The sequence below is a fragment of the Chenopodium quinoa genome, unplaced genomic scaffold (genome assembly GCF_001683475.1).
Source record: "Chenopodium quinoa cultivar QQ74 unplaced genomic scaffold, ASM168347v1, whole genome shotgun sequence".
Lineage (NCBI taxonomy): Eukaryota > Viridiplantae > Streptophyta > Magnoliopsida > Caryophyllales > Amaranthaceae > Chenopodium > Chenopodium quinoa.
The window spans coordinates 8,414,082-8,437,558 of record NW_018743574.1 but is presented as its reverse complement, the minus strand read 5'-3'; the positions used below and the strand labels follow the sequence as shown (position 1 = coordinate 8,437,558).

The window sequence follows — 23,477 nt, the reverse complement described above, 5'->3', positions numbered from 1 at the left end:
TGATGACAAAAATTAAAAAAACAGGTTTGGTGTATATTTTGTGTTGGGTTCAACATTAATTTTCTTATTTTGAAAAAAAGAGGGTTTTGTATGTCATATACATAATTGAAAGTAGCAGCAGCAGCTGCTAGCTATCAACAATCACTACATAAGTTTAACCTAACCTCTTTCCCCTTGTACAATGTTTGAAATTTGCTCTGATTTTTTATAGTTCTTAAGAAGATGACTGGGAATTACCATATAGGTAATACATATTGTAGTGTATGCCAGAAAAAACTGCTACATTTCCTAATATTAATGTCATAAAGGATAGACTAGGTTTTTCATACCATCACTTTTAAGTTCTTCCAGAAAACTGCCCCTTTTTTAATAACCAGATGTCCAGATTCACAATCTATTTTCGCAAAATATATAAATGGCTTAACAAAAATAAAACATTACTTAGAATGTAGGAAAAGAAGGATATGCTTTGTTAAAATCTCTCACTATATAGCAAAATTACCAGGAGAATTAAACAGAAAATTTCAAGGCTCCTATAACATGGGACAAACTTTTTACAACATATTTCCTGAGGGTTACACCAAGATTGATGCTTTTCAGAGATGGGAGACAAGAAAAAATGATCAAGATTGTTTCGCCTATACTATTAACATTCCCTAAGAAATTCGTGTGTTTGGATCAAAAACACCAACCTTCTAGCATCATTCTTTCCTCTTTTTTTTCTGTCTTTTTTCACCAGGTAAAGATCTTCTTCTTCTTCTTTTTCTTATCCATGAATGCTAAGAGCTCCTCTTGCTTTGACAAAGCATCTTCCAAGGCCTAAGATGTATGTGGAAAAGAAAAAACGTGAGTTAAGTATTGATGAGGTAAGATAGGTGCTTCTAATTCGTGGTTATGCTTTAAAAGAACCAATACCTTTTTAGTTGCTGAAAGCTCCTGCTCGAGGGCATCAACCCGATTGGAAGCAACCTGAAGCATTTCCTCTTTCTCAGTGATAGCATCGGGTTTTACAGCCATTGCCATAAGTTTCTCTTCCATGGCTGCCATGCGTTTCATGACAGTCATGAATTCAGCATTGGAGATCCCTGGGGCAGCTAACTCATGGCCCTGAGCTTTAGCCATTGAGTCAAAACAGTACATGGGGGCAGCATAGAGATTGGCATCAGTCATTTTCTTGGGCATGGAACGAGACAATCTCACCATTGTGACTATACCCATAATAAAGGCCATCAAACCAGCTACTATCTGATTACTAATTCCTTCTGGTGGTTTGAAACTACTGTTTATGCTGTAGCAATCAGCTGCTGTCGGATGAGAAAAACATTTAGACACTTTCTTTCATAACAATAAACAATAAAACACGAGCAACCTCAGATATGAAATTCTTTGTTACGATTCCAAAGACATGCTATTAACAACCCTTCTATATTCTAATTAAAATGCACAAACATTATTCTAGGTGCAACTTGAGTTAAAATGACTGAAAGGATTCATCTCTGTTAATGTCATCGTGAATACTCATATTACTGCATTCAGAATCAAGAGTGCATCTTCTACTGGTCGGGTTACAACTAAATAGCTTTGCTAAACTTCATTATACTTCTATTAACCATGGAATACAGGGCAATCAATTCAACCAGTTGCCTTTATAAGTGAGGAATTTATGTAACAGCTTGTTTGCAGTTACAGGGAAATTACTGGGGAAGACTTAAACTTTTTTGCATATAAGGCTAATATAATCATTAAAACAGAATGCATTTTCTACTGGTTTAAAAGTAAAAATAAAATAAAAAATGCCTTCCCTCAGGTTCCTACTATAATACTTGCTATCTCTAGTTTACCTGTTATCTCTTCTCTTAGAGAAACATTCATCAACTTACTGTTTTGCACTTTAGTTTTAGACTATTTACATGTCTCTAAGAAATCTTTAGTTAAGTGCTCAGAAAGAATATACATAAATCTGGGCCTAGGAAATGGATCATCATGTACCTTTAACGAGGGCATAGTTGTTTCTGTTCACAATATTGTGCCAAGAATCATCTACAGGCTTAACAACTACAGGAACTAAGCTGTTAGGGCTCACTACCTTGTTATTTTCCTGCCAGGTCCAAAACGAACAAGATGGATAAGTAATGTGCAAATTATTCTAACACCAGTACTAAAACTTTTTTGCGGTGACTTTGTGCTTCTCAAAAGAGGGCTAGATACATTATCTATGATGCAAAGAGTACGTTTTTTCAAGAACTTATGTTGTTTGGTTTTCTGAAGGAGCAGGTTATACATACTTCTTCACTAATGGAAGGAAGTTGATGCTCAACATTGGTTTTCGGTGCCTCCTCATTCTGCACCTGTAACACAACAGCCACATATCAGTAGGCCATTCCTCACTGCCAGTGGTGGAAAAAATAGGGAATTCCACAATAGAACTCTAACAATAACACTGGGTACACAATTCAGAAGTGAATAGATAACTAAAACAGACCTTCTTGGATGCCTCATCCTCAGGTATTGTCTTCTCCTCACAATGGTGGTGATTTCCATGTTGCTTACACTTTGCTCCACCATTTTGTACTTTCTGCAGATCAAAAGGATTATACTTAGTGCTGTTTCTTTAAGTTGTAGTAGGACAAGCATCAGCACCAATAAACATGATAGGAGAAAGAAAAAGACCATCAATATTTCTGGGTCCTTCCAAGGTCCCCTGTCCGAACGCAAACAACCCCCTTTGTCCACGCAAGAACAGGTGCCTCCCAAAAATTCGGGCAGCTCACTGATGGAAAGCCGAGTGAAAGCAACATACAAATCAATCCAAGAACCGTGTTAGAAAAGACAGAAGATTATGAGAAGGAAAATCTAGAAAACTAAAATTAAAGACTTGCCTAGCATCTATCACTTCAAGTAACTTGCTCTGGTATTTGTTACCAAGAACTGTAATCTTTGCTGTGGTCTTCGGGTCAAGAAAACTCTTGACAGTATTCCACAAAAGTCTAAATCCAGAACCAGCATTTATGATGAACATACGGTTTAGGGTCTGCAAAAGAATGAAAAGTTTTTACAACCATCATAATTCCAACAACTGAGAAAATGGCCCATGATAAATGCCAGAGGAAACTTGCAAGGAAGTTTCCTGAGAGGCATGATAGTTAATGGCTTTATTCTGCACCTCAGGATAATTGTCACCGTCAATTTTCTGAAGGCGGCCGATCAGGTCCCTGGCAGATTTGTTGAATTGTTTAAATCCCTATGAAAATATTACAGAGCTGATATAATTATTTATTTTCTTCATGATTGAACAAAGGCAACATAATCCATAAGTTAAAATCTTGAGCAAAACAAAAATAGAAATTTATTTCCATTGCAAGAAATCAACTACATACCACTCCAGAAACATCCAATATGGTTGTACTTTGATCTATATGCTTCTTGGCAGCGATTGAACAAGATGGAAACTTAACTGCAAAGGTTCTCTCAAACTCCATTACATGATAGTTGATATACCTGTCTATGGTTGTGGCTTGCATCAACTTGATAGCATCTATTTTGCCGATAAGCTCTATGTAAACAGGTCTTCCATCTTTATCTACTCCATGATGTCCTTGAGGATAGTACTCCAAAACTTCATTGATTTCATGGAAATCAAATTCCTTGAACACAAGAACAAGAAGTCAAATTTAGTATGTGTTCACAATGGCATCAGTAGACTAAATATGACACCACTTAAATTTATAGACATGCACCTTCATAATAGTGTCAGCACCAAATTCCTTCCTCCACTGCAGCATATCAGTCCACATTTGTTTTGTCTTCTCCATATCAAATTTTCTGGCCCTTAGAAATCTGTTGACAATTTAACATTGCGCTCATAAGGTCTTCCACTGAACTCAAAAGTTGTTATTATATCCAAATTCAAATCAACATACCCCGCTATGCAGGAAGAGACGACATTCTGTTCTTAAACACAATATTAACTCCAAAAAATGATGTGGTAAAGTTCATATTTTATATTGCTGAATGAAGGAATACCGGTCAAGTCACAGCTAATTAAGGATGCAGTGCTTGCTTTAAGTAATGAAGAAGCAACAAGTTTCATGGTGACAGTTGTTTCCATCTCAGTTGTATAGAAGGTGAATATACAAACTTCAACAAGCAATATTTTGAATGATAAATTAAATTCTCAAAAAAAATATATATATAAATATATTGAAAAAAAAAATATACCTGAGCATGACATGATAGTCATCAAATTTAGAAGGCAACAAATCTTCTGGTATAAGAGTTTGGCGAAAATTTTCAACAGCCTGGGCCTCCTCAAAATCATGAATATCTATAAAGTCGACAGACATGACCTTACTGCTCCTCCTCCTCCTCGAAAATGAGCTCTTAAACTTGCTAGAAGCATTCATCGCCTTCTTCTTGAAAGATCCCACGGCATTCTTCTTATCATCATCTAAGTTGTCCATCTCAACCACTTCATATCATAAACATACATCCATGTATTAGCTAAACAATCATTCCAACTTTAAATTTGGGTTGCATCACTTAATTTTAACTCCACCAATTCAATAAACCATCTTCTTCTTCATCTTCAAGTCAACAATGGATATTAATTTATTACCAAAGCATCATAGAGCTAATGAGCTTGCAATTACATCATACTAAAAAGTTACTCTTATATAATCAATCCCACAAAAATTAGTCCTTCCGTTTCTTAATATTTGTCGTGTTAGACTTTTTTTTTTTAAACACTTTTCAATGCACATCTTCAACCAACGTATATTTGATTACCAGCAATTAAAAATTATGAACTGTTAATATTCTGAAACATTGAAAGTTTCAACCAGCTACAAAATTACTGTACAAAACAATATTTAACATCAACCTTAATTTTCATATCATTAACACAATCATATAGTAAAAAATTTACTAATTTAATCAACTATTATCCAAACAAGGCAATTGAAGTTGAAGATAAACATGGAATTAAGCATATGCTAATCAAGATTAAAGAACAAACCCTAATTGTGATAATTTTTTACCAAATTAAAAAAAAAAAAAAGAAAAAAAGAAATTACCTCGGTCAACAAATGAAATATCAGCCATGGTGCTAAGAAGACGAATGATCCAGGAGGAAGAGTAGAAGAGGAGGATTATCCAGCGGTGCTACAAAATTATAGATAGATAATTTCCTGTAATATAGACAAATTTATATAATTAGTTCACATTATTAATTATTATGCTCTTCATTATTAAAGCATATCATATAACTCCTAACATATAAATTAAATAATTAATTAATTACGCCTGTAATTAAAATAAATAACCCAGAACAAGAAGAAAAAAAAAATCCGAAAATAAAAATTAAAGAGGGGATGAATTATTACTAGCTAAATGTACAAAAATTGAACGGCTTCTGAGAATCTAACTCATTTATTTTTGTTAAAAAAATTATAGGAGGAATAATTTGAAGAACATGGAGATTTGGGCGTTCAATAATAGAGAAAGAGGAGAGAGAAAGTGATTAAATTACCTCACCTCTTTCAAAAAAAAAAATGAATTTTGCAAAAAATTGGGGGAAAAAGAAAAAAGGAGAATAAATATGTCCGAAAATGGTGAAGAAAAGAGTTTGACGAAATCGTTGGTAGTCCTCTCCATTGTTACAGGTATTAACAGAGTTTGAGAGAGATAATTGTGCATTTTTTTTTGGAGAACAACAACCAATTTAATATTATTTTAATTATAATTATAAACTTATATTAATAAAATAATAATGTTACCGCGCAAAAGCCAAACTTTAGTGGCAAACTAACGGTTCTTTTAATATGGCAGAGTGAATGAGAGATTAAGGGCGTGTCCGGCACTACTTTTTTAGTAGCTTTTAGTGGTTTGACCAAACTAAATTACTACTCAACAAAAAATGTGAGTGTTTGGCAAAGTAATGGTTCAAGTAGCTTTTAGTGGTGGAGGTAGCTTTTATTAAAAGGTAGGATTATTAGCTTTTGAAGTAGCTTTTGAAAATTTAATGTATAGTTTTAAAAATAAAATATTGATTCTTAAATGTAACAGCTAGTCAACCATTACTTTACCGAACAATCATACCTAAATTATCTTTTTTCACAGCTAACAGCTATCTCCACAGCTCACAGCTATCTCCACAACTACAACTACCTTCACAGCTACATTTTGCCGAACATGCCCAATGGTTAAGGCAAAGGTTTCCTTCATATAGATTAGGTCCCGTACCATGTAACATATTTTATCTTCTTATTTGCATATATAATGTGGCATAGATTAATTTCTTGATTAGCTAGCCAATCCGCATCTTGATTTGCCTCTCGATAGTTGTGCTTTACTTCCATCCAGCTTCTCAATTAAACTTCTACAATGACTGATGCCATGCACACATTCCCCTTGACAAGCAATCAAGTTATTAAGAGCGTGGTGGGGGAATGGGAAGGGTAGGTTTCGTGGTGGGATTAAGAGCGGAATGGGTTTCACAATAAAGGAGCTGCCAGAGGTTGTAGAGAGGCTGCCGGAGGTGGTGCAATGGTGGTGAGAGAGTTTACTTAATCAAGCAAGGTTTGGTTTATCAAGCAAGGTATTATTATCTCATGTATACATTAAGGAGGTAGTATTTGGTCAACTAGTTTTTTTAAATACTTGCTCCATTTCTCCTAGGCACGTATGCCAATGTTAATCTATTCATTGAGATGATTCTAACAAATACTCATAAGAGTATATTTTTTTTTTATGTATAAATCACAAATATTAGACAAAGTTGAACAAATAAATAATGCAAAAAGTAGAAATTGAGCAAAATATTTTAAAACAGAGGGAGTATAATATAGATACAAAGATATATGAAGTACTTATCAATTTGTGGGCCTCTTTTTATTTGTTACTATAATTGATTATAGAGGCCCAAATGGGCTCGTTTAATAGCTAGCCCAAAGCATTTGTATGTGCTGCTTCTACAAATGATGGTCCGAAAAATCTGGTTGTGTATCCAGCTGACATTGGTTTTAGTAGTTCCTAAAGTAGGGGATACATAAAACTTATTTTAACTCAATTGCAATTTTTAGTGGGTTTAAGTGTTCAACCAGTTTGTTTGTTAGCCTTCCTACACAAAAAAAAAAAAAAACCAATTCAAGTCATATGCCTAGTATTTCAATTTCTTTGAAATATAAGAATCCAAAATCAACATTAAAGTAATTTAGCAATTCACTGCCTAATTAAACATGAAGAAAATGATTTTTTTTTTTTTTTTTTATTAATTGAAGTTGAATGCAAATCCTTCCTAGTTCCTACTAGGTGTCCATCAGATTATATATGACTTCAAGTTCCTTACATTCTCCTTTGCTCTCTTTTCTTTCAAAATGCTTCTTCTTGAGCAGCTGCACAACTCCTCTAAGAGCAGTCTCAGCATCATCAGCTCTCAGTAATTCCTCTGAGATTTCAGCTGCAGTAACATTCACAGTTTGGAACAATGTCTCAATCTCTCCAAAGAGAGGGTGCTCATCATTAAGCGCGATTTCCAGGTAATTGGATGCAAGTATTATAAAACCAGGCATAGTCAAGTAGGACATATGTATGTGTACATCCATCCGCCCTGGTCGTAGCAAGGCAGGGTCTAGCTTCGCCTTGTGGTTGGTGGTGAAAATTATAATCCTCTCGTCTCCACAACTTGACCATAATCCATCAACAAAATTCAGCAGCCCTGATAGTGATATCTACATTAAATTACAGCAAAATTATCAGACAATAAACATATATAACAAAGTACATATAACTTATGTTTTTGTGCATTAGTTTTTTTTAGTGCCTACCCTTATATTCATTAAATGTACATATAACATACTCTGTAAGTCCATATATATTTCATGCTGTATTCATTACATGTACCAATGTGAATTACATTTTTCTCTGTTCTCTTCAATTGGATTTTGCTGATAAAAAAATTAATTTTTTTTTTTTTACAAAAAAAATTGGTACTTCTGATCCATGCAGAGTTAATATGTTTTTGTATAAATTGTATTGTCATATGCAATTTGATATAAGATTAAAAATTACTTTTTCAATTTATTGATACAAAACTTATTTGTATGCAGAACAATGACTCCTTTTATCTCTAAAATGTTCATATGATATGATTAAGTAAATTGGTAATAAGCTAAGGAAATTGTAATACAGAACATACCTTAGATGTCTGATGCTCATTAACACGTACATAGTCCTCATTATTGTCGGATGAGCCGTCCAAATTCTCTCTGCAGCTTGGCAACCCAAGAGTGCAATCAATATCCTCAACAACAAGCATAGACTTATTGCTTGTTCTTAGCATAAGGTTCCTCAAAATCGCGTCATTCTCCACTTGACCAAGCTGTAAATCATAGATATCAAACTTGAGGAAGTTAGCCATAGCCGCGATCAAGCTTGATTTTCCTGTGCCGGGAGGACCATAAAGCAAGTACCCTCTTTTCCAAGCCTTCCCTACTTTTTTGTAGAAATCCTTCCTCTTTACAAAATGATCCAAATCATCGGTTATGTACTTCTTAACCTCGGGATCCATAGCCAAAGAATCGAATGTGAAGGGGTGCTTGAACTCAACTGAGTGCCAATCGGAGTAGATTGTAAGTGTATGTAAATTCAACTCTTTTGCATTCTCCTGCATCTCATCATTTAATTTAAGTATGTAATGCAAGTAGGAATTCAAGACCTCTTTATACTTATCTTCAATGACTAATTCGAAATGTGGTTTTTCTTCCTGTTGGTTGGTGTTCTCTTTTGAGGAGATTATGTAGTGCCACACAAGCTCCTTACCTTCAAAGGTATCTGTGAATTGCTCTCCTTGTGCTAACTTGAATTTAAGACTTACATCAGCATTTGGACGACTTACCTTGAGGCGGCTAGCGAATTTGCTGATAAGCTTGTTGCACAAATACCTCTCACAGGCCTCAAAGACTTGGTTATTATCGCGGTATGGGGTGTCATCTGATTGCTCGATTACTAAGGTGAATGAGGAAGGAGATGCCCTTGAGTTGTTGAACCATTGCTCGAGTTTTTCAGCAATGTAGTCTCTAACTCGTTCGGGTATGAATTGAATGTATGCTTGATGGAATAGAGTGATGAAAGTTGATAAGGTTGCATAGGCTGAGAATATTGATGCTACTGAAGGTATGCCTGTCAGAGAGTTCATCATAGCTTCAATTTGTTTGTTAGAGACTGATTAATTTGATAATATTTTCAGAGGTATTTTAATTCATGTAATTCTTTGATTTTATAATCTTTTTCTTTGGACATGTAAATCAGAAAACTTGGAAATAAATCACTTGTGATATTGCAGATATCATATTTACTAGAGGATTTGCAAAAGAATCAGATAATGTGATTTCTTTCCTTATCTGAAAGATATTTAATGGCATTGCTTTTTTAAGTCAGACACACTTCCTCTGTTTCATAAAAATTGCAATACTTTGTCCAAAAAACACTCACATTTTTGGCCAAAGTTTTGCAATTTTTTTTTTTTTGAAATTTTCTCATTTATCACAGTATTCATAGGAATGACAAGTTTAATTGTTTACTTGTACAATTCACACACAAATTGAAGTAAAGCAAGTATATTAGGATGTCAATGCTAAAAATACCAGTCTGATATGATTTTGTTACTAATCAAAGTGTGACAGCAGAACGACATGGTTTCGAGGATGATTCAGCATCACAATTGATGATGTTTGATTGTGCTGCCAACTATGAAACAGAACAATACCAAATCAAAAGTAAAAAGAGAACAAAAAAGTATGCTCTTATTTCGTGGAAGAACAAACAAACATTAAAAGTTCACAAGAAGCTGGCACAAATGAGCAAGGGAAAAGTTGTTCTAATTTCTAACGTATTTCTTGTCAGATAAGAGTAATACATATTATTCTAAGCCTAATCACTAGAATAATCTGAAAATTCATGTACACCATTGTTATAACTTCCTAGACCATTTCCAACCTTTCCATTCATTAACTTTGGAAAGTTCACTTCTTTCGGACTTTGCTCCATTTTTTCTTCTTTCAGCATTTTGATAAGACTAGAAAGGGCGATATCAGGATCATCACTCCTTATGAGCTCCTCTGCAACTTGAGCAGGGCTCACTTTTGTAGCTTCAATGAGTTCTTCAATCTCCTTAAAAAGATAATGCTCCCCTGATATATTGATGTAATTAAGCGCGAGGATCCTGAAAGCAGGCATGGTCAAGTAGGACATGTTAATGTGCATATCCATCCGTCCTGGCCTTAATAATGCAGGGTCAAGCTTCTCCTTATGGTTCGTCGTGAAGACAAATATTCGTTCATCCCCACAACTAGACCATAGACCATCAATGAAATTCAGCAAACCTGACAATGATATCTGCATTCACAAACCAGTGGTCCAATACAAATATTAATCTTAAGCAGTTGATTTATACATTTGAACACTTACAAAGTTACACATAATCTTATTATAAAAAATAAAAACAAATTAAAATTGACAGCAAAAAAAATGGCAATTTACATATTCACTGACCTGTGATTGCTGTGAGTGTGAGTCCATATCAACATCATATCCGTACTTGTCCTTGCCTTCATTAACAAGATGGACTTGGCGATCTGCCAGACCCAAGCTGCAGTCAATATCCTCAATAACAAGTATGGACTTATTCGACGTAGAAAGCAACAATCTTCTCAACACTGAATCATTAAGCACAGACGAAAGCTGCAGATCATAGACGTCGAATTTGAGGTGATTGGCCATAGCAGCTATCAAACTAGACTTTCCTGTTCCAGGAGGACCATACAGCAAGTACCCTCTCTTCCAAGCCCTCCCAACTTTTTTGTAAAACTCCCTTCTTCCTAAGAACCTTTCCAAATCATCAACTACCGCCTTTTTCACTTCCGGTTCCATAGCAAGAGCATCAAATGTAAAGGGGTGTTTGAACTTTACTGATCTCCAACTACCAGATTTTCCCCCCCCACAATCAAGTGTGTATAATTTCAAATCCTTTTTTTTCTCCACCATATCATCATAAAATTTAAGTATATAAGGTAAATAGGAATCGAAAACTTTATCCTTATTATCAGGATCAAAGCAAAGCTCAAAGTACAAGTTGTTTCCTAGACGTGATTTACTCGACCTACTATCCTCAACATCAGAATGACTACTGTAATTATTAGCATTGTTACATATAAAACTCCAATCTAGCTGAATTCCCTCGAAAACCTCAGAAAACTTCTCACCTTGTGCTAACTTAAACGATACATGATCCTTCTTACTAGGCCTACTAACCTTGAGACGTGTCGAAGTAGACCTCAGCTTGCTAGCTAAATAAGCCTCACAAGCACTATACACTTGATTGAACGAGTCATAGTCGCCGTCTTCAAATTGCTCGATGACTAGAGTGAATAGTGTAGTGGCGGAGCTAGCTTTAGTGAACCATTCCTCGAGTTTAAGACTAATGTAGTTGCGTACCTGTTTCGGGACAATCTGATGGTAGAATTGCTGAATTAATGTGACTAAGGCTGTCAATGAGGCGTAGGCAGAGAATAAGGATGATGCAGAAAACATTGGCATTGTACCAACTGAAATTCCTCCTGTTAAAGTCTTGATGACAGTAGTCAGGTTTTGATTGGATTGGTTAAGAAAAAAAGCAAATCTTTTTTCAGGGGAAAAATAGCGGCTTGATCTAATTTGAGGATATACCTAAACAACCACCCAATATAAATCCCGTCAAGAAATGGATCTTGTTCAAGGATACTTGTCGGGTTGATTTAAATCACGTCGAGGTAGGGTCTATGGTTCAATGTACACGTACATAGTCATACACGGATACACCCCCACCTTAGACGATGTAATCAAAATAAAGATCTTTCTTTAATTTAAAAGATTGTAGCAAAGTGAAATAATGACTCAAAAACAGAACTATAGTGTACATTTAGAGAAAATAATTGTAATAGTGAACAGATAAAATATAATTATTGGAGTACTAATTAACAGTAATCAAACCCTCCCAAAAGAAAAATAATAACATTCAAATTTGAAAAGCGTAGAAAACTTGCCTCTTTAGAAGAATTGGGTATTGCCTTGAGTTGAGCAGCGTAAGTTGATGCATTGCTAATTTGAAAATGAGAGATATTTAAAGGCCAGAAGTTGGCATGGCACCTTTATTTTATTTTGGGGTCTTTTTTGGACGTTTGCTTTTGAACTTAAACCCAACAAATAGAAAGTTGGCACGTACTTCATGTTTTAGATTTGATTAATTAGGTAGTGGAAATGGACTTTCTTGTCAGACACAAAGATTCTAAAATGAACAGGACAAATGCTTAAAATTAGATCATTTATGAATAAATAAAAATATACTATAATTATATACGAGTACTATATCAATTCATATTACAAACTCTTAAGTAAGATTTGTTTGTTAGTATTAAATAAAAAGAGAAATATATAAATGTGTGTGATAATAAAGAGATAGATAAAAATAATAATTTTTTTAATAAAAAACATAAAATTATTGTATATAATATGTTGTATATTTCTTTAGTAAATATTGCACTTAATATGAAACAGATATAACAATGTGTAAGTGTTAAGTGTTAAGAACAATGTGGCCATTGTCAAAACATTAATAAAATAAAAGGATGAGAAAGTCTATCAACGTGGCAGGCAACGGCCACCTCATGAGTTTTAATTGATAAGCTTTTTTGTTTGGGTTTGCTTTTTACTTTCAACTTTTTTATGGTTGATGATGGAAAAGGAACAAGAGTTTCCTCTATGGGAAAGGCTACAAAAATTTTACTCGTACAATTTTGTCCAAATGGCAATTTTTTTTTTTTTTTAGAGAATTTGTTGATTTCCACTCGAGGAACTTTTGCATAATTAAAACATGATAAAAAAAAAAAATTACTAGATTTATTAAACATATCTTATGACAAACGTTCATGTGATACTTCATCTTTGTTTGGATATATAGAATGTAGAAAAAATATTTATATATAATAATTTTGATGATATCGAATAAAGAGTAGACAAACTTATAAATATGATTTTTAGTCTTCAACAAATGCTATTACTATAGATTCAATCTTGAAAATCTCAAATCAAGAGCAACTTCAAAAAGTCTTTATTAAATCATATGTGGTGGAATTTTACCAGATTTAGTGCTTATTTGGTTCACATGACCACATGAGTACTAACTTAACTTCTTATGAAGTTAAATTACTTCTCTTGTTTTTTTTTGTTGTTTATATAGCAACAACGACGGGTGATGAGAATGTATTATAGGATCTTCTAGAATAGGGAGGGGAACCCTAAACATCTAAGCTATCCATCACTCTCAAATTACTTCTCTGATAAGCATCCTATAATATAACTTCATAATTATGGTTGATACTTAAAGCATTTGTAAGGCCCTGTTTCACTAAACCTTTTTTTTAGGGATCACTAAACCTTATTTTTACTGAACTAAAATTGATTTTGTTGAACTTAAATTATTTTAAAAATAAGTTTAATTCAGATTGAATATGTAAAATAAGGTAAACAAAACATATTATAGGTCACTTTTCACATTTCAAATATTCTTTGTAATGATTAAACATAAATATAAAGTATTAGTTAAATCAATCAAATAACTTGTCATGTGTCCATTTCATAGGAACTCACGATCCACTTTGAGTTTGCTTGCAATTTAACAAATTCATAAATATGCACATCTTGAGTTTAACAAATGTTGTGGGCCCGGGCCAAGAATGAGCATAAAAAAACACCTAAAAAAAGCATATAAAAAAAAACAGTAGCAAGTGTGAATTTGTAACATGCATAAAAGTTGGATGTAAAACAGTAAAAGAAGGGGAAAGGAAAGGCCATCGAAGTTTAAGTGTCATACGGAAGCACTAGCCACTATGTAGTGTCTCCAATCTAGGGCCGCCGCTATTGACTACTGTATGTCATATTTGTACTCACGTTTCATGTTTTCATTCTATGTTAATTGAACTTGGCAACCAATATTTAGGAATTAGACAATAAATTTAACAGGATTCAAACAACTTGTTATTTGTTTAACCATGTTTTCCGTACATGTTTTAATGGGCTTTTCTGGAAATAAGGCCCACTAATTGAATTGGACTACTCATGTGTCCTATTGCCATGATAACAACAGGTGTAGCACCCTAGCTTGTTATGTAATTTACTAATTTGCCTCAATGTTAAGTTTGGTTGGTCCAATATGTACTAAAACAGTTGAGATACTTTCTCCGTTCCACTAAAATATATTCGAGGATAATATTTCATATTCATGCTATTGACAAATACAAGTAATTAATAAAGAATTGAAAATGTCATATGTAGTCGCATTATTTAAGTGTAATTTACTTATAGCATATACCAAAATAGTTTAACATAATAAGAAATGGTAACGTTGAACAATTTATTTGGTATTATATATATCATCATAAGTAATAATACAGTGTCAATGGAGTTCTATAGTACAACAATCATGTTAGTTCCTCAAAACAGCATAGCAAATCCCAAAATACTAAGCTTAGCATGCTTATCAGGTGATATTTAGTTCGAATTTTCTAAATGGACAAATTTAATCTATAACACCATCATCTAGTCCTTCAGGCAGGACTACTATCTCATCTTTGTTATCTATCATCTCCTTCTTCGTCTTAAGGAGCTTAAGAACTCCCTCAAGAGCCTCATCAACGTCTTCAGATCTCATCAACTCTTCCGCCACTTGAGCAGGAGTCACTTCGACGATCTCAAACAACCCTTTTATCTCATCAAAGAGCGGGTGTTGCCCTTCGAATTCAAGGTAGTTGGAGACTAGTATCTTAAAACTTTGAAACGTTAAATAAGACATGTGAATGTGCATGTCCATTCGCCCTGGTCTTAGTAAGGCAGGATCAAGCTTTTCCATGTGGTTTGTTGTAAAGACTATGATTCTTTCATCCCCGCAACTTGACCATAAGCCATCTATGAAATTTAGTAACCCCGATAGTGTCAACTGCACACACAAAACAATAAATACTCGTATTAGATAAGGATATGTAACTTGTATCACCAGTCAAATTGATACACTTAAAAAAGTCGAGAATATAAATAGACAATATTTAGAAAAAATCACGGTAGCTCGACAATTGGCCACTTAGGAGTTAGGACAAGCATACACAATTTGTTCATTAAAGTGAATAAAGTGGGCTGGGTCATGCTACAACGTACGCTCGACTGCTCGGGCATTCAAATGACCTTGAAATAAAGACATAGTACACCTTGCTCACACCCAAACTATAATGTTGCTCAATTATTTGTCCATAAACTAACAAAACAATATTTTTGCTATCCTACTCATCACCTTTTTTGTTTGCCATCAACCAAGTGTTTTTATTTCTAATATTAATTGGAAAATAAAAGTCGGTTTGACACATGTAAACCTTTTTAATATCATTATCCAATAACATTAACGGCCGACTAGCTACAAAATGATGGATAGATCGTCAGCATCAAGCAAATTAAACTTTAGTGCAAATCTTTTTGACTACCACCAAAATAATAGAAAGTTTAAATAAAATTAATTTAATTTTCTCCCTAGTTCACATAATTTCTGATTAAAAAATAAGTTTGTTACATACTTTGTACCAAAAATTACTTGGAAATTGAATTCTTAACATAAATATTGCTACGTTAAATGTATACAACAAACAATAACAGAATCACGTTCATTATATTTTCAACGGGTCTAAAAATAAATCTAACACGTAATAAAAATGAAAGGACTAAAGAACTAACCTGAACTTCTGGAGGCTTATTAGGGAATTGTCCATTCTCATTCAAATTCTTACGTCGATTTTGAATATCGATAGTACAGTCGATATCTTCAATTACCAATACAGAACGATTAGCCGTAGCAAGTAACAATCTCCTTAAATCAGAGTCCTTAATTAAATTTCCAAGTTGCAAATCATAAATATCGAACCTTAAGTAATTAGCCATCGCAGCAATTAAACTAGACTTCCCTGTTCCGGGAGGTCCATGAAGTAAGTACCCTCTTTTCCAAGCCCTTCCAACTCTCCTATAAAACTCCCTTCGCTTCACAAATCGATCTAAGTCCTCCATTATCGCGGTTTTCGCCTCCGTATCCATGGCCAACGTCTCGAATGTTGAGGGATGCTCTAGGTTTATAGTATCCCAATAGACGTTACCACAACTGAACCTACTCCCTAGGGTACACAACTTTAAGGTCCTTTCTTTATCGATAACGGATTTCGACTTTGCCAACATGTAAGGCATGTACGAGTTTATAACTTTGTCTTTGAACTTCTTGTCGAAGGTGAGCTCAAAGTACCGGGTGACGGGGGCGGGTGATGAGAGTAGATCATCGTCGTTTCCGCTTGAAGAGCTACGTTGCTTTTCGGGTTCCATACAAAGGAATCGCCATCGAAGGGGGATGTTGTCGAATAAGTCGTCGATTTCTTCGCCTTTTTCTAAGCGGATGGTGAGGGACTTGTCCTTGGGAGACTTGCTTATCTTGAGGCGTTCCGTCGAGGGAGTGATGACTTTAGTGGAGAGGTAGACCTCGGCGGAGTCGTAGACTTGGTTGCGGCCAATGCCCGTGGAGTTAACCTCTTCGATGACAAGGGTGAGGGTGTTGGAGCGGTGGTTGAAGAGGCGTTGGAGAAGGGAGAAAATGTAGTTTCGGATCGGGTTCGGAATGAAGTCATGGAGGATGGAGCGTAAGAGCATTGCTAAGGCAGAGAGTGAGGCGTAGGCTGAGAATAAGGAGGTTGCTGTTGGCATTTGGGCTTGGGAGAAATACATTATGTGTTTATTTGTTGGTGTTGTTTTTGGGTGTGTTTTTTTATTTGGGATTGTGAATAAATGAGATCGATGATGTATGCTATGTCAAGGGTATGTATATATAGTTGTATAGTATACTATATGTGGTGAATCATTTTATAGCATGGTTTTAGGAACTTTTTTTAAAAAAAAAAAAAAATTGATTAGTGTGATTTTAGAGTTTAATTAATTAATTGAATTTAGAGTTTCATGCCTGCCTTAAAAGTTGGTGCAAATTTTCAACTTATTTTAAATGTTAAAGTACACTACCTAAAATTGAGGTAGCATAGTTTTTTTTTACAAAATAAATAAAGAAAACGTAAATACCATGACTAAATTCATTGAACAGTAGGAAGAAAATTGAAAATCAAATTCCTACAATATGAGATAGCTTAGTGTAAATTATAAGGTTATATAGTGAAATGATAAAAGTACTCTGTATAAAACCTTAATTTATGTTCCAAAAAAAAAAAAAAAAAAACGGAAGTAATATCCTTTACGCTAAATAAGCCCTAGAGCAAACTCGGTGGACAATGATAAATAAAGGGAGGGAAAGTATACTACCAACTCTACAACTTAATTAATAAATTAGCATGGATAATTGGGATGGAAAATTAAAGGAAAAAATTGAAAATGGAAGAAAATTGTGATCCATTAATTTCACCCATTAATTTTGTTTGTTTTTAGTACTTTTGTAGGCTTCCGAGAAGTTGCATAACAAGTGTAGAATTTTGTATTATTTGTTGAAAAAGGGTGGAGTTTAGGGGGAGAAATGAGTGGTTAACTTTTGAAAAGGAGGGATGGCGTGGGTTGAAGATGTATAGTATAAAGAATTAACAATTAACAATGGCACAATAATCATAGGTTAAGACTTAAGACGTTAAGTGGCCTCCAAGATACATTGTTGAAATGAAAAGTAATTTGCAACAAAATTAAAGTGTTGTAGTAGAGTGCAAAATGTACTGCTTCTGAATAGTTGACGACCCTGACTTTTAAAAGGTTTTCCCATTCACAATTATGGAAAAAACAACCATTGTCTATGCACTTAGCTCGCTCCAGAAAATCAACCCAAAATACCCTACAAGCAAGGGTGCACCACGTGGTTGTATATCAGCTAAAGGTGAAGTGTCGGATTTTTTTCGATGCGGGGTCAGTCAATTAAGGTATAGAAGGTTACAACCATCTATATAGCCTTTCGGGGTGTCATGAGGTTCATCAGAAACACCCTAGCCTCTTTTCTTTCTAAAACTGAAAAAGTCTAAAATTGTCTAAAATTGAAGACTATAGTCTACACTTTTTTACCAATTTTGGAGATTTTTAGACTTTTTGTTCAAAACTTAGCTTTTAAGATGGGATTTTTTAAGCTTTATACGGAAATTATTTACGAAATTGGTCTCGTGGCAAAAGTATTTCCCAAACTAAGCTTCTGAGGTGAAACGCTGTCTCGGACAGCGTTTTACACTCAGTTTTTTTAAAAAAAAAATTCAAGACATAAAACGCTGCCTCAGGCAGCGTTTTATGGTAGTTTGACTTTTTTCAAAAACTTCGTATTTCATACCTGTTTTATACAAATAAACGCTGCCTGAGGCAGCGTTTATATCTTTAAATGAAACGCTGCCTCAGGCAGCGTTTAATGTACAAGCATAAAACGCAGCCTGAGGCAGCGTTTTTATCTGTACATTAAAGGCAGCGTTTCTTGCGGGAATTATAACGAATTCCAGGCCTTTTTTTCTCAATCTCTTTCACGCAATTTACACTCTCTCTCTCACTAACTCTCATTGTCAGCAACAAAGAACCACAACCGTTGCCAACGCCTCCCCTGCCGTGCCGCTGCCCCTGTCGCCGCCAAAGTGAACGGAAGTTGTTGCCGGCATTGTCTCACTCACTCTTTAAATCCGGGTAAACCCTAAATTCGTAGTACATTGTTGAATTTTACATTGAATAGTTGGTAGTAGATAGTTGTTGTATGTTGTAGCAAATTGTGATGTAAATTGTATTAATTTGTTGCTAATTAGTAATGAAATGTGATAAATTGTTGATAATTATTGATGATAATGTGGTACATTGTTGAGGAAAAATATAGGCGAAATTGTTGATTAAATTGTCGACGAAATTGTTGATGAAATTGTCAATGATAATGTGGTTTGTTTTTTATGAAATTCTTGATGAAATTGTTGATGGTAATGTGGTCTATTATTGTGAAAAAAATGATAAAATTGTTGATGGTAATGCGATATTAGTATGTTGATAGTTGTATGCGGTACTAAGAGTTTATGAAATTGGTGATGAAAATGTTGATAATGAGAATGGACTTGTTTCATTGTTGTCATATTAGCTACACATGTAGGTTCTCGAAATTTGATATAACTTTCCATTATCGAAGCTATGTATGTTATGTATTGTTAAATTAGGGTTTTTTGACGTTGTTTTAGAATTCGATTATCCTTAAATGTGTTTTGGTTGGTATGTAGAATATAGCTTCACAAAATGTAGTGTTGTTATGCCGGTGGGGAGGTGAAATTATGTGCGATGGATCAAATGTTGAGTACAGTGGAGGGAATATGGAACTTATAACACTTGAACCGAACATGACTGTGAATGATCTAATGAATGAGGTTCACAGTGAACCGAACACACTGTTAACTTCCAGTTGAGAACCTGTACATGCAACAAACCCCTGATATTCCACCTTCCATGCTCTCATGTTCTAGCAGTGTGTGCGACTTATTCACTGTCCGAAAGGTCGTGGGTGGACCCTTTCCTGCAATCGGATGCGTATATGAACACGTATGCACCACAGTTCTGGCCTATTCCATGTGAGACCACTTGGACGCAGTACATAGGACCTAGACTCATCCCGGACGCCAGCATGGTAAGAGGAAAAGGTCGGCCAAAGTCAAAGCGCATACGTAATGAAATGGATGACACTAACCGACCTAGAACTAAATGCAGCCGCTGTCACCAACAAGGTCACAATCGCAAAACGTGCCCAGCTAGATCAACCGAAACATAAGCTTGTAATTGTTTAGCTATAGTAGTAGAACAGTAGATTCATGTAGTAGTTGATTAATGACGTTATGTAACATTTGTAACGCTTGGATTATATTTGAGATTTGGTGACTTATATTTCGTACTTGTCTTTTACCTGTGACAGTCATGTCAATTTCATTGACTAGTAATTCTATTTTTTAATTGGTTTGGCCATATTGTTTTGAATGAACAGATATCATGGTCGGACACGATCGGATACCAGGACCACTTGACCCTTCTGTCCTTACACTGCAGGATAGACATCGGAGTGTTGACATATGGGAGCAGACGGTAATTTCTCACGTGCCATTTCATATACAGATTTGTCTTGTTTTTTTGTATACTTGACCCTTATTTACAGTTTTTAAATGAATTACCAGGTAGACATAGCGGAAATGTTGGGGTGCAGGCACTTGAGGTCCGGCTGGGCAGTCGATCCACGCGTTCTTCAGTACATCGACTGGGTTGGCTTTGGTGGTATTCATCGCGTGGGCTATAGAGAAATAGATCGAGGGCTTATCACAGCATTAGTTAAGAGATGGAGGCAGGAGACACACTCCTTCCATCTTCCTGTGGGGGAGGCGACAGTCACGCTGCGGGACGTCGCGATACTCACACGCCTTCCCATCCATGGGAATGCGGTGACAGGGGGTGTGGTACTTGACCCCGCAGGTTTAGTAGGTCGGGTTTTAGGGGTTCAGCCAGAGCCAAACGAGATCAGGGGGTGTGGTACTTGTTCTTGCTCATCTCGGGCGTGCTCTTTGGAAACAAGAGCGGAAGCCATCTTCAGATTATTTACCTACAGCTGTTAGACCACGACTGGGATGAGATCCGTGGATACAGTTGGGGTAGTGCTTGTTTGGCGGTCTTGTATCGCCATCTGTGTAGAGCATCACAGCGTGGAGCACAGCTGATTGGAGGTCCTTTGGTTGTGCTACAGGTAAACCTCATCATTATCCTTAAGCCTAGTCTGATAATGACTTGACGTTATTTATGCTTTACCTTTTATTTGATTTTTAAAACAACTATGGGCTTGGGAGCACATCCATGTAAGGAGACCAGGTAGGCCTGTTGTACACCGTCCAGGGCAGCTGGACCAGGACGATCAGTACGCAGCATACAATGCTCCTCCGCTCCCTGAACCCGATCAGGCATACGGTTGTAGGTTCGTAACATTATACTTGTGTACTCAAATTTTGTTATAATTAGCTAGTACAACTTCTTAAATAATTTGTTGCCACAGGTGGGTGGTTCCCAGACTAACACATGCGAATACAGCGAGAGGTCTTCTCTACTACCGTGACGCCCTCGATCGACTCTCGGATGAACAGGTGGAATCTTGCACTAAATTTGTAATCGTTTGTTTACTCTTTATACTGTTTATTGGCATTTCCCTAACCTTTTCACGATATATCCTTGTTGCAGATGACATGGGATCCCTATTCTGCTGTGTTGGTAGAGGCCATGCCGGAACACTTGCTCGAGCATCGTGCTGAGTGGCTTGCCAGGACCCCCATGATCTGTTTCGAGGTCGTGGAGAGCCACCTACCGGACCGAGTGTTGCGACAGTTCGGACTTCACCAGCCTATCCCCATGCCCTGTGACACTAGTATTCGCCTCCACGGCATTGACCGTCGTGGAAAGTTGGAGACAAACTGGGCACTGGAGCATCATCAATTCATTGAGCTTTGGGACCAGCGGTTGGAGTCCATCGTTGACGGTCACCTGTTTCAGGGTGTTATGGATCCGCGTGATCCTTACATACAGGCAGATTACACGCCTTTTCATCAACCCTACCTACACCCCACCGTCCACGCACTACCATCCAGCTTATGATGTTATCAGCGGACTTGTGAGTTTTTTCAGTTTCTTGTTTTCCAAAATTATTTGAAATTCTATATCATATTACTAATTCATGGATGATTACTGCAGGCGGGGGATATGGGTGCGATGGTTGATGCACTTTCAGATGCCTTAGCAGCCGTACCCACCATAGCCCAGGTTGAGCGGGTGCGAGATATGGGCATACATAGCTTGCAGAGATATGGCCATGGCCATCTCGTCCACCCCAGGGACGATCATGACCCCAACTCCTTCCATTCACAGTTCGACTTTGGACAGAGTAGTGGTGGAGGTCATACTTCGGGCTCTACACAGGCAGAGGATTACTTCATCCATAACACCGCTCCCGGCCACAGCCAGGATGACTCATCGTCTCGCCAGCTGACTCCTCCACCGTCCCGAGACCCATTCACCACCATTCAGCATTACACGAGGCGTCCGAGGCGTGTTCGTAGACGGACGGAGGACACACAGGATGGAGATCAGTTAACTCCAATACATGAGTCCGGATAGTATTCGTTAGTTGATCCTTTTGTGGTACTCAGATATTTAACAATGTTGTATATAACGCTTACATTATTAATACAAGAAATGTTTTCTAAATGACTCTCTGTACAATTTGAAGTTTATTTCCCTTATTTGTCCGAATTTGAGTTTTGTTAGTGAAACTATATCTTTTATATCCGTTATATGTATCAAGCAGCATATATTTGGTCTCCTGCACTTAAAGTGCTGTTTCACGATGGTTATCATGTTGTTGGGGTTGTTTCCAGTGTTTAATGGTTGTCGGTGGTGATCGATGGTGGTGGAAAGGTTGGGGCTGGTGGTGGGAATGCTCTTGCGTTGTTTAGGGTGTTTTATGGTAGTTTATGGGTGGTTGAGAGTGGCGGGCGGTGGTGGTGGGGGAGGTGGTTGATGGTGGTGGGGGTGGTGGTTAATGATGGGGGTGGTGGGAATGTCCTTGCGTTGTTTAGGGTGTTTTGCATTGCATAGGGGTGGTCGAGAGTGGCGGCCGGTGGTGGTGGGGGAGGTGGTTGATGGTGGTGGATGGTGGTGGGGGTGGTGGTTCATGGTGGGGCTGAGCTGATGCTGCTGGGTGAGGGTTATGTGTAGGGGCAGCAGCAGATTGCAGAAACTGCTAGTGATGTAGTGTAGCATATGCTGCTGGTAATGCAGTCTAGCAGAAAAACGCTGCCTGAGGCAGCGTTTTATGCTTTAACATAAAACGCTGCCTCAGGCTGCGTTTTATGCTTCAAATAAAACGCTGCCTCAGGCTGCGTTTTATGCTTCAACATAAAACGCTGCCTCAGGCAGCGTTTTAAAGCCCATATACATATTCCAGTATAATTTGGCAAAATATACTAGTATATTTTGCCAAAATACATACCAACAGGTCAACAAGGTAAAACGCTGTCTGAGACAGCGTTTTACTTCTTGAATTTTTTTTAAAAAAAAACTGGGTGTAAAACGCTGTCCGATACAGCGTTTCACCCCAGAAGCTTAGTTTGGGAAATACTTTTCCCACGAGACCAATTTGGTAAATAATTTACCAATAAAGCTCAATTTGAGAAAAAATCCTTTAAGATGTTAAGAAATGCATCTTGGACTCTTGAAGTCATATAATATTGTTTGAAAATTGGAATCATATGTCCATATATTCCTATTAGTTGGTCATACAAAGTACCATAGGAGCCTTGATTTAATAAAAAATCCGAAGTGCATATGTAAACAACTACATCGATATTCAAATT

The 23,477-nt window shown here is 36.3% G+C and overlaps 4 protein-coding genes across 6 annotated transcripts; all 4 read right to left on the bottom strand.

Annotated features, from left to right (window-relative positions):
* Positions 1-401: 401 nt before the first annotated feature.
* Positions 402-5,725, bottom strand: LOC110682532 (phosphatidylinositol/phosphatidylcholine transfer protein SFH12-like). 3 transcript variants are annotated; one of them, XM_021858876.1, is made up of 13 exons: positions 5,382-5,725; positions 5,073-5,186; positions 4,219-4,468; positions 3,738-3,837; positions 3,378-3,644; positions 3,164-3,241; positions 2,880-3,031; positions 2,671-2,770; positions 2,483-2,575; positions 2,286-2,348; positions 1,990-2,098; positions 916-1,304; positions 402-819 (listed from the first exon to the last, which is right to left on the bottom strand). In XM_021858876.1, the coding sequence occupies exons 2-13, from the start codon at positions 5,098-5,100 to the stop codon at positions 733-735; spliced, it is 1,716 nt and encodes a 571-aa protein (XP_021714568.1). In that variant the 5' UTR covers positions 5,101-5,186; positions 5,382-5,725; the 3' UTR covers positions 402-732. The 3 variants fall into 3 exon arrangements, with proteins under 3 accessions (XP_021714568.1, XP_021714569.1, XP_021714567.1); XM_021858877.1 differs by having other exon boundaries at positions 681-819; positions 916-1,301; XM_021858875.1 differs by having other exon boundaries at positions 681-819; positions 5,528-5,725.
* Positions 5,726-7,304: 1,579 nt separating this feature from the next.
* LOC110682606 (AAA-ATPase At2g18193-like) lies at positions 7,305-9,277 on the bottom strand. The gene is made up of 2 exons (XM_021858960.1): positions 8,195-9,277; positions 7,305-7,727 (listed from the first exon to the last, which is right to left on the bottom strand). Exons 1-2 carry the CDS (start codon positions 9,194-9,196, stop codon positions 7,305-7,307), a joined length of 1,425 nt encoding a protein of 474 aa, XP_021714652.1. The 5' UTR covers positions 9,197-9,277.
* A 497-nt stretch (positions 9,278-9,774) lies between these two features.
* LOC110682531 (AAA-ATPase At3g50940-like) lies at positions 9,775-12,160 on the bottom strand. Its single transcript, XM_021858874.1, has 3 exons — positions 12,078-12,160; positions 10,549-11,612; positions 9,775-10,392 (listed from the first exon to the last, which is right to left on the bottom strand). Exons 2-3 carry the CDS (start codon positions 11,590-11,592, stop codon positions 9,928-9,930), a joined length of 1,509 nt encoding a protein of 502 aa, XP_021714566.1. The 5' UTR covers positions 11,593-11,612; positions 12,078-12,160; the 3' UTR covers positions 9,775-9,927.
* A 2,269-nt stretch (positions 12,161-14,429) lies between these two features.
* Positions 14,430-17,121, bottom strand: LOC110682530 (AAA-ATPase At3g50940-like). Its single transcript, XM_021858873.1, has 2 exons — positions 15,808-17,121; positions 14,430-15,025 (listed from the first exon to the last, which is right to left on the bottom strand). The coding sequence occupies exons 1-2, from the start codon at positions 16,834-16,836 to the stop codon at positions 14,609-14,611; spliced, it is 1,446 nt and encodes a 481-aa protein (XP_021714565.1). The 5' UTR covers positions 16,837-17,121; the 3' UTR covers positions 14,430-14,608.
* Between the last annotated feature and the right edge of the window lie 6,356 nt (positions 17,122-23,477).

Coding starts and splice junctions, on each gene's coding strand:
- LOC110682532 (XM_021858876.1), bottom strand. CDS start 5,100: ATGGCTGATATTTCATTTGTTGACCGAG. Junction 3,645..3,737: donor GTGCTGACACTATTATGAAG/GTGCATGTCTAT, acceptor CTTGTGTTCAAG/GAATTTGATTTCCATGAAAT. Junction 2,349..2,482: donor AGGATGAGGCATCCAAGAAG/GTCTGTTTTAGT, acceptor GTTGTGTTACAG/GTGCAGAATGAGGAGGCACC.
- LOC110682531 (XM_021858874.1), bottom strand. CDS start 11,592: ATGCCAATGTTTTCTGCATCATCCTTATTCTCTGCCTACGCCTCATTG. Junction 10,393..10,548: donor CACACTCACAGCAATCACAG/GTCAGTGAATAT, acceptor TTGTGAATGCAG/ATATCATTGTCAGGTTTGCT.
- LOC110682530 (XM_021858873.1), bottom strand. CDS start 16,836: ATGTATTTCTCCCAAGCCCAAATGCCAACAGCAACCTCCTTATTCTCA. Junction 15,026..15,807: donor ATAAGCCTCCAGAAGTTCAG/GTTAGTTCTTTA, acceptor TTGTGTGTGCAG/TTGACACTATCGGGGTTACT.
- LOC110682606 (XM_021858960.1), bottom strand. CDS start 9,196: ATGATGAACTCTCTGACAGGCATACCTTCAGTAGCATCAATATTCTCA. Junction 7,728..8,194: donor ATGAGCATCAGACATCTAAG/GTATGTTCTGTA, acceptor AATTTAATGTAG/ATATCACTATCAGGGCTGCT.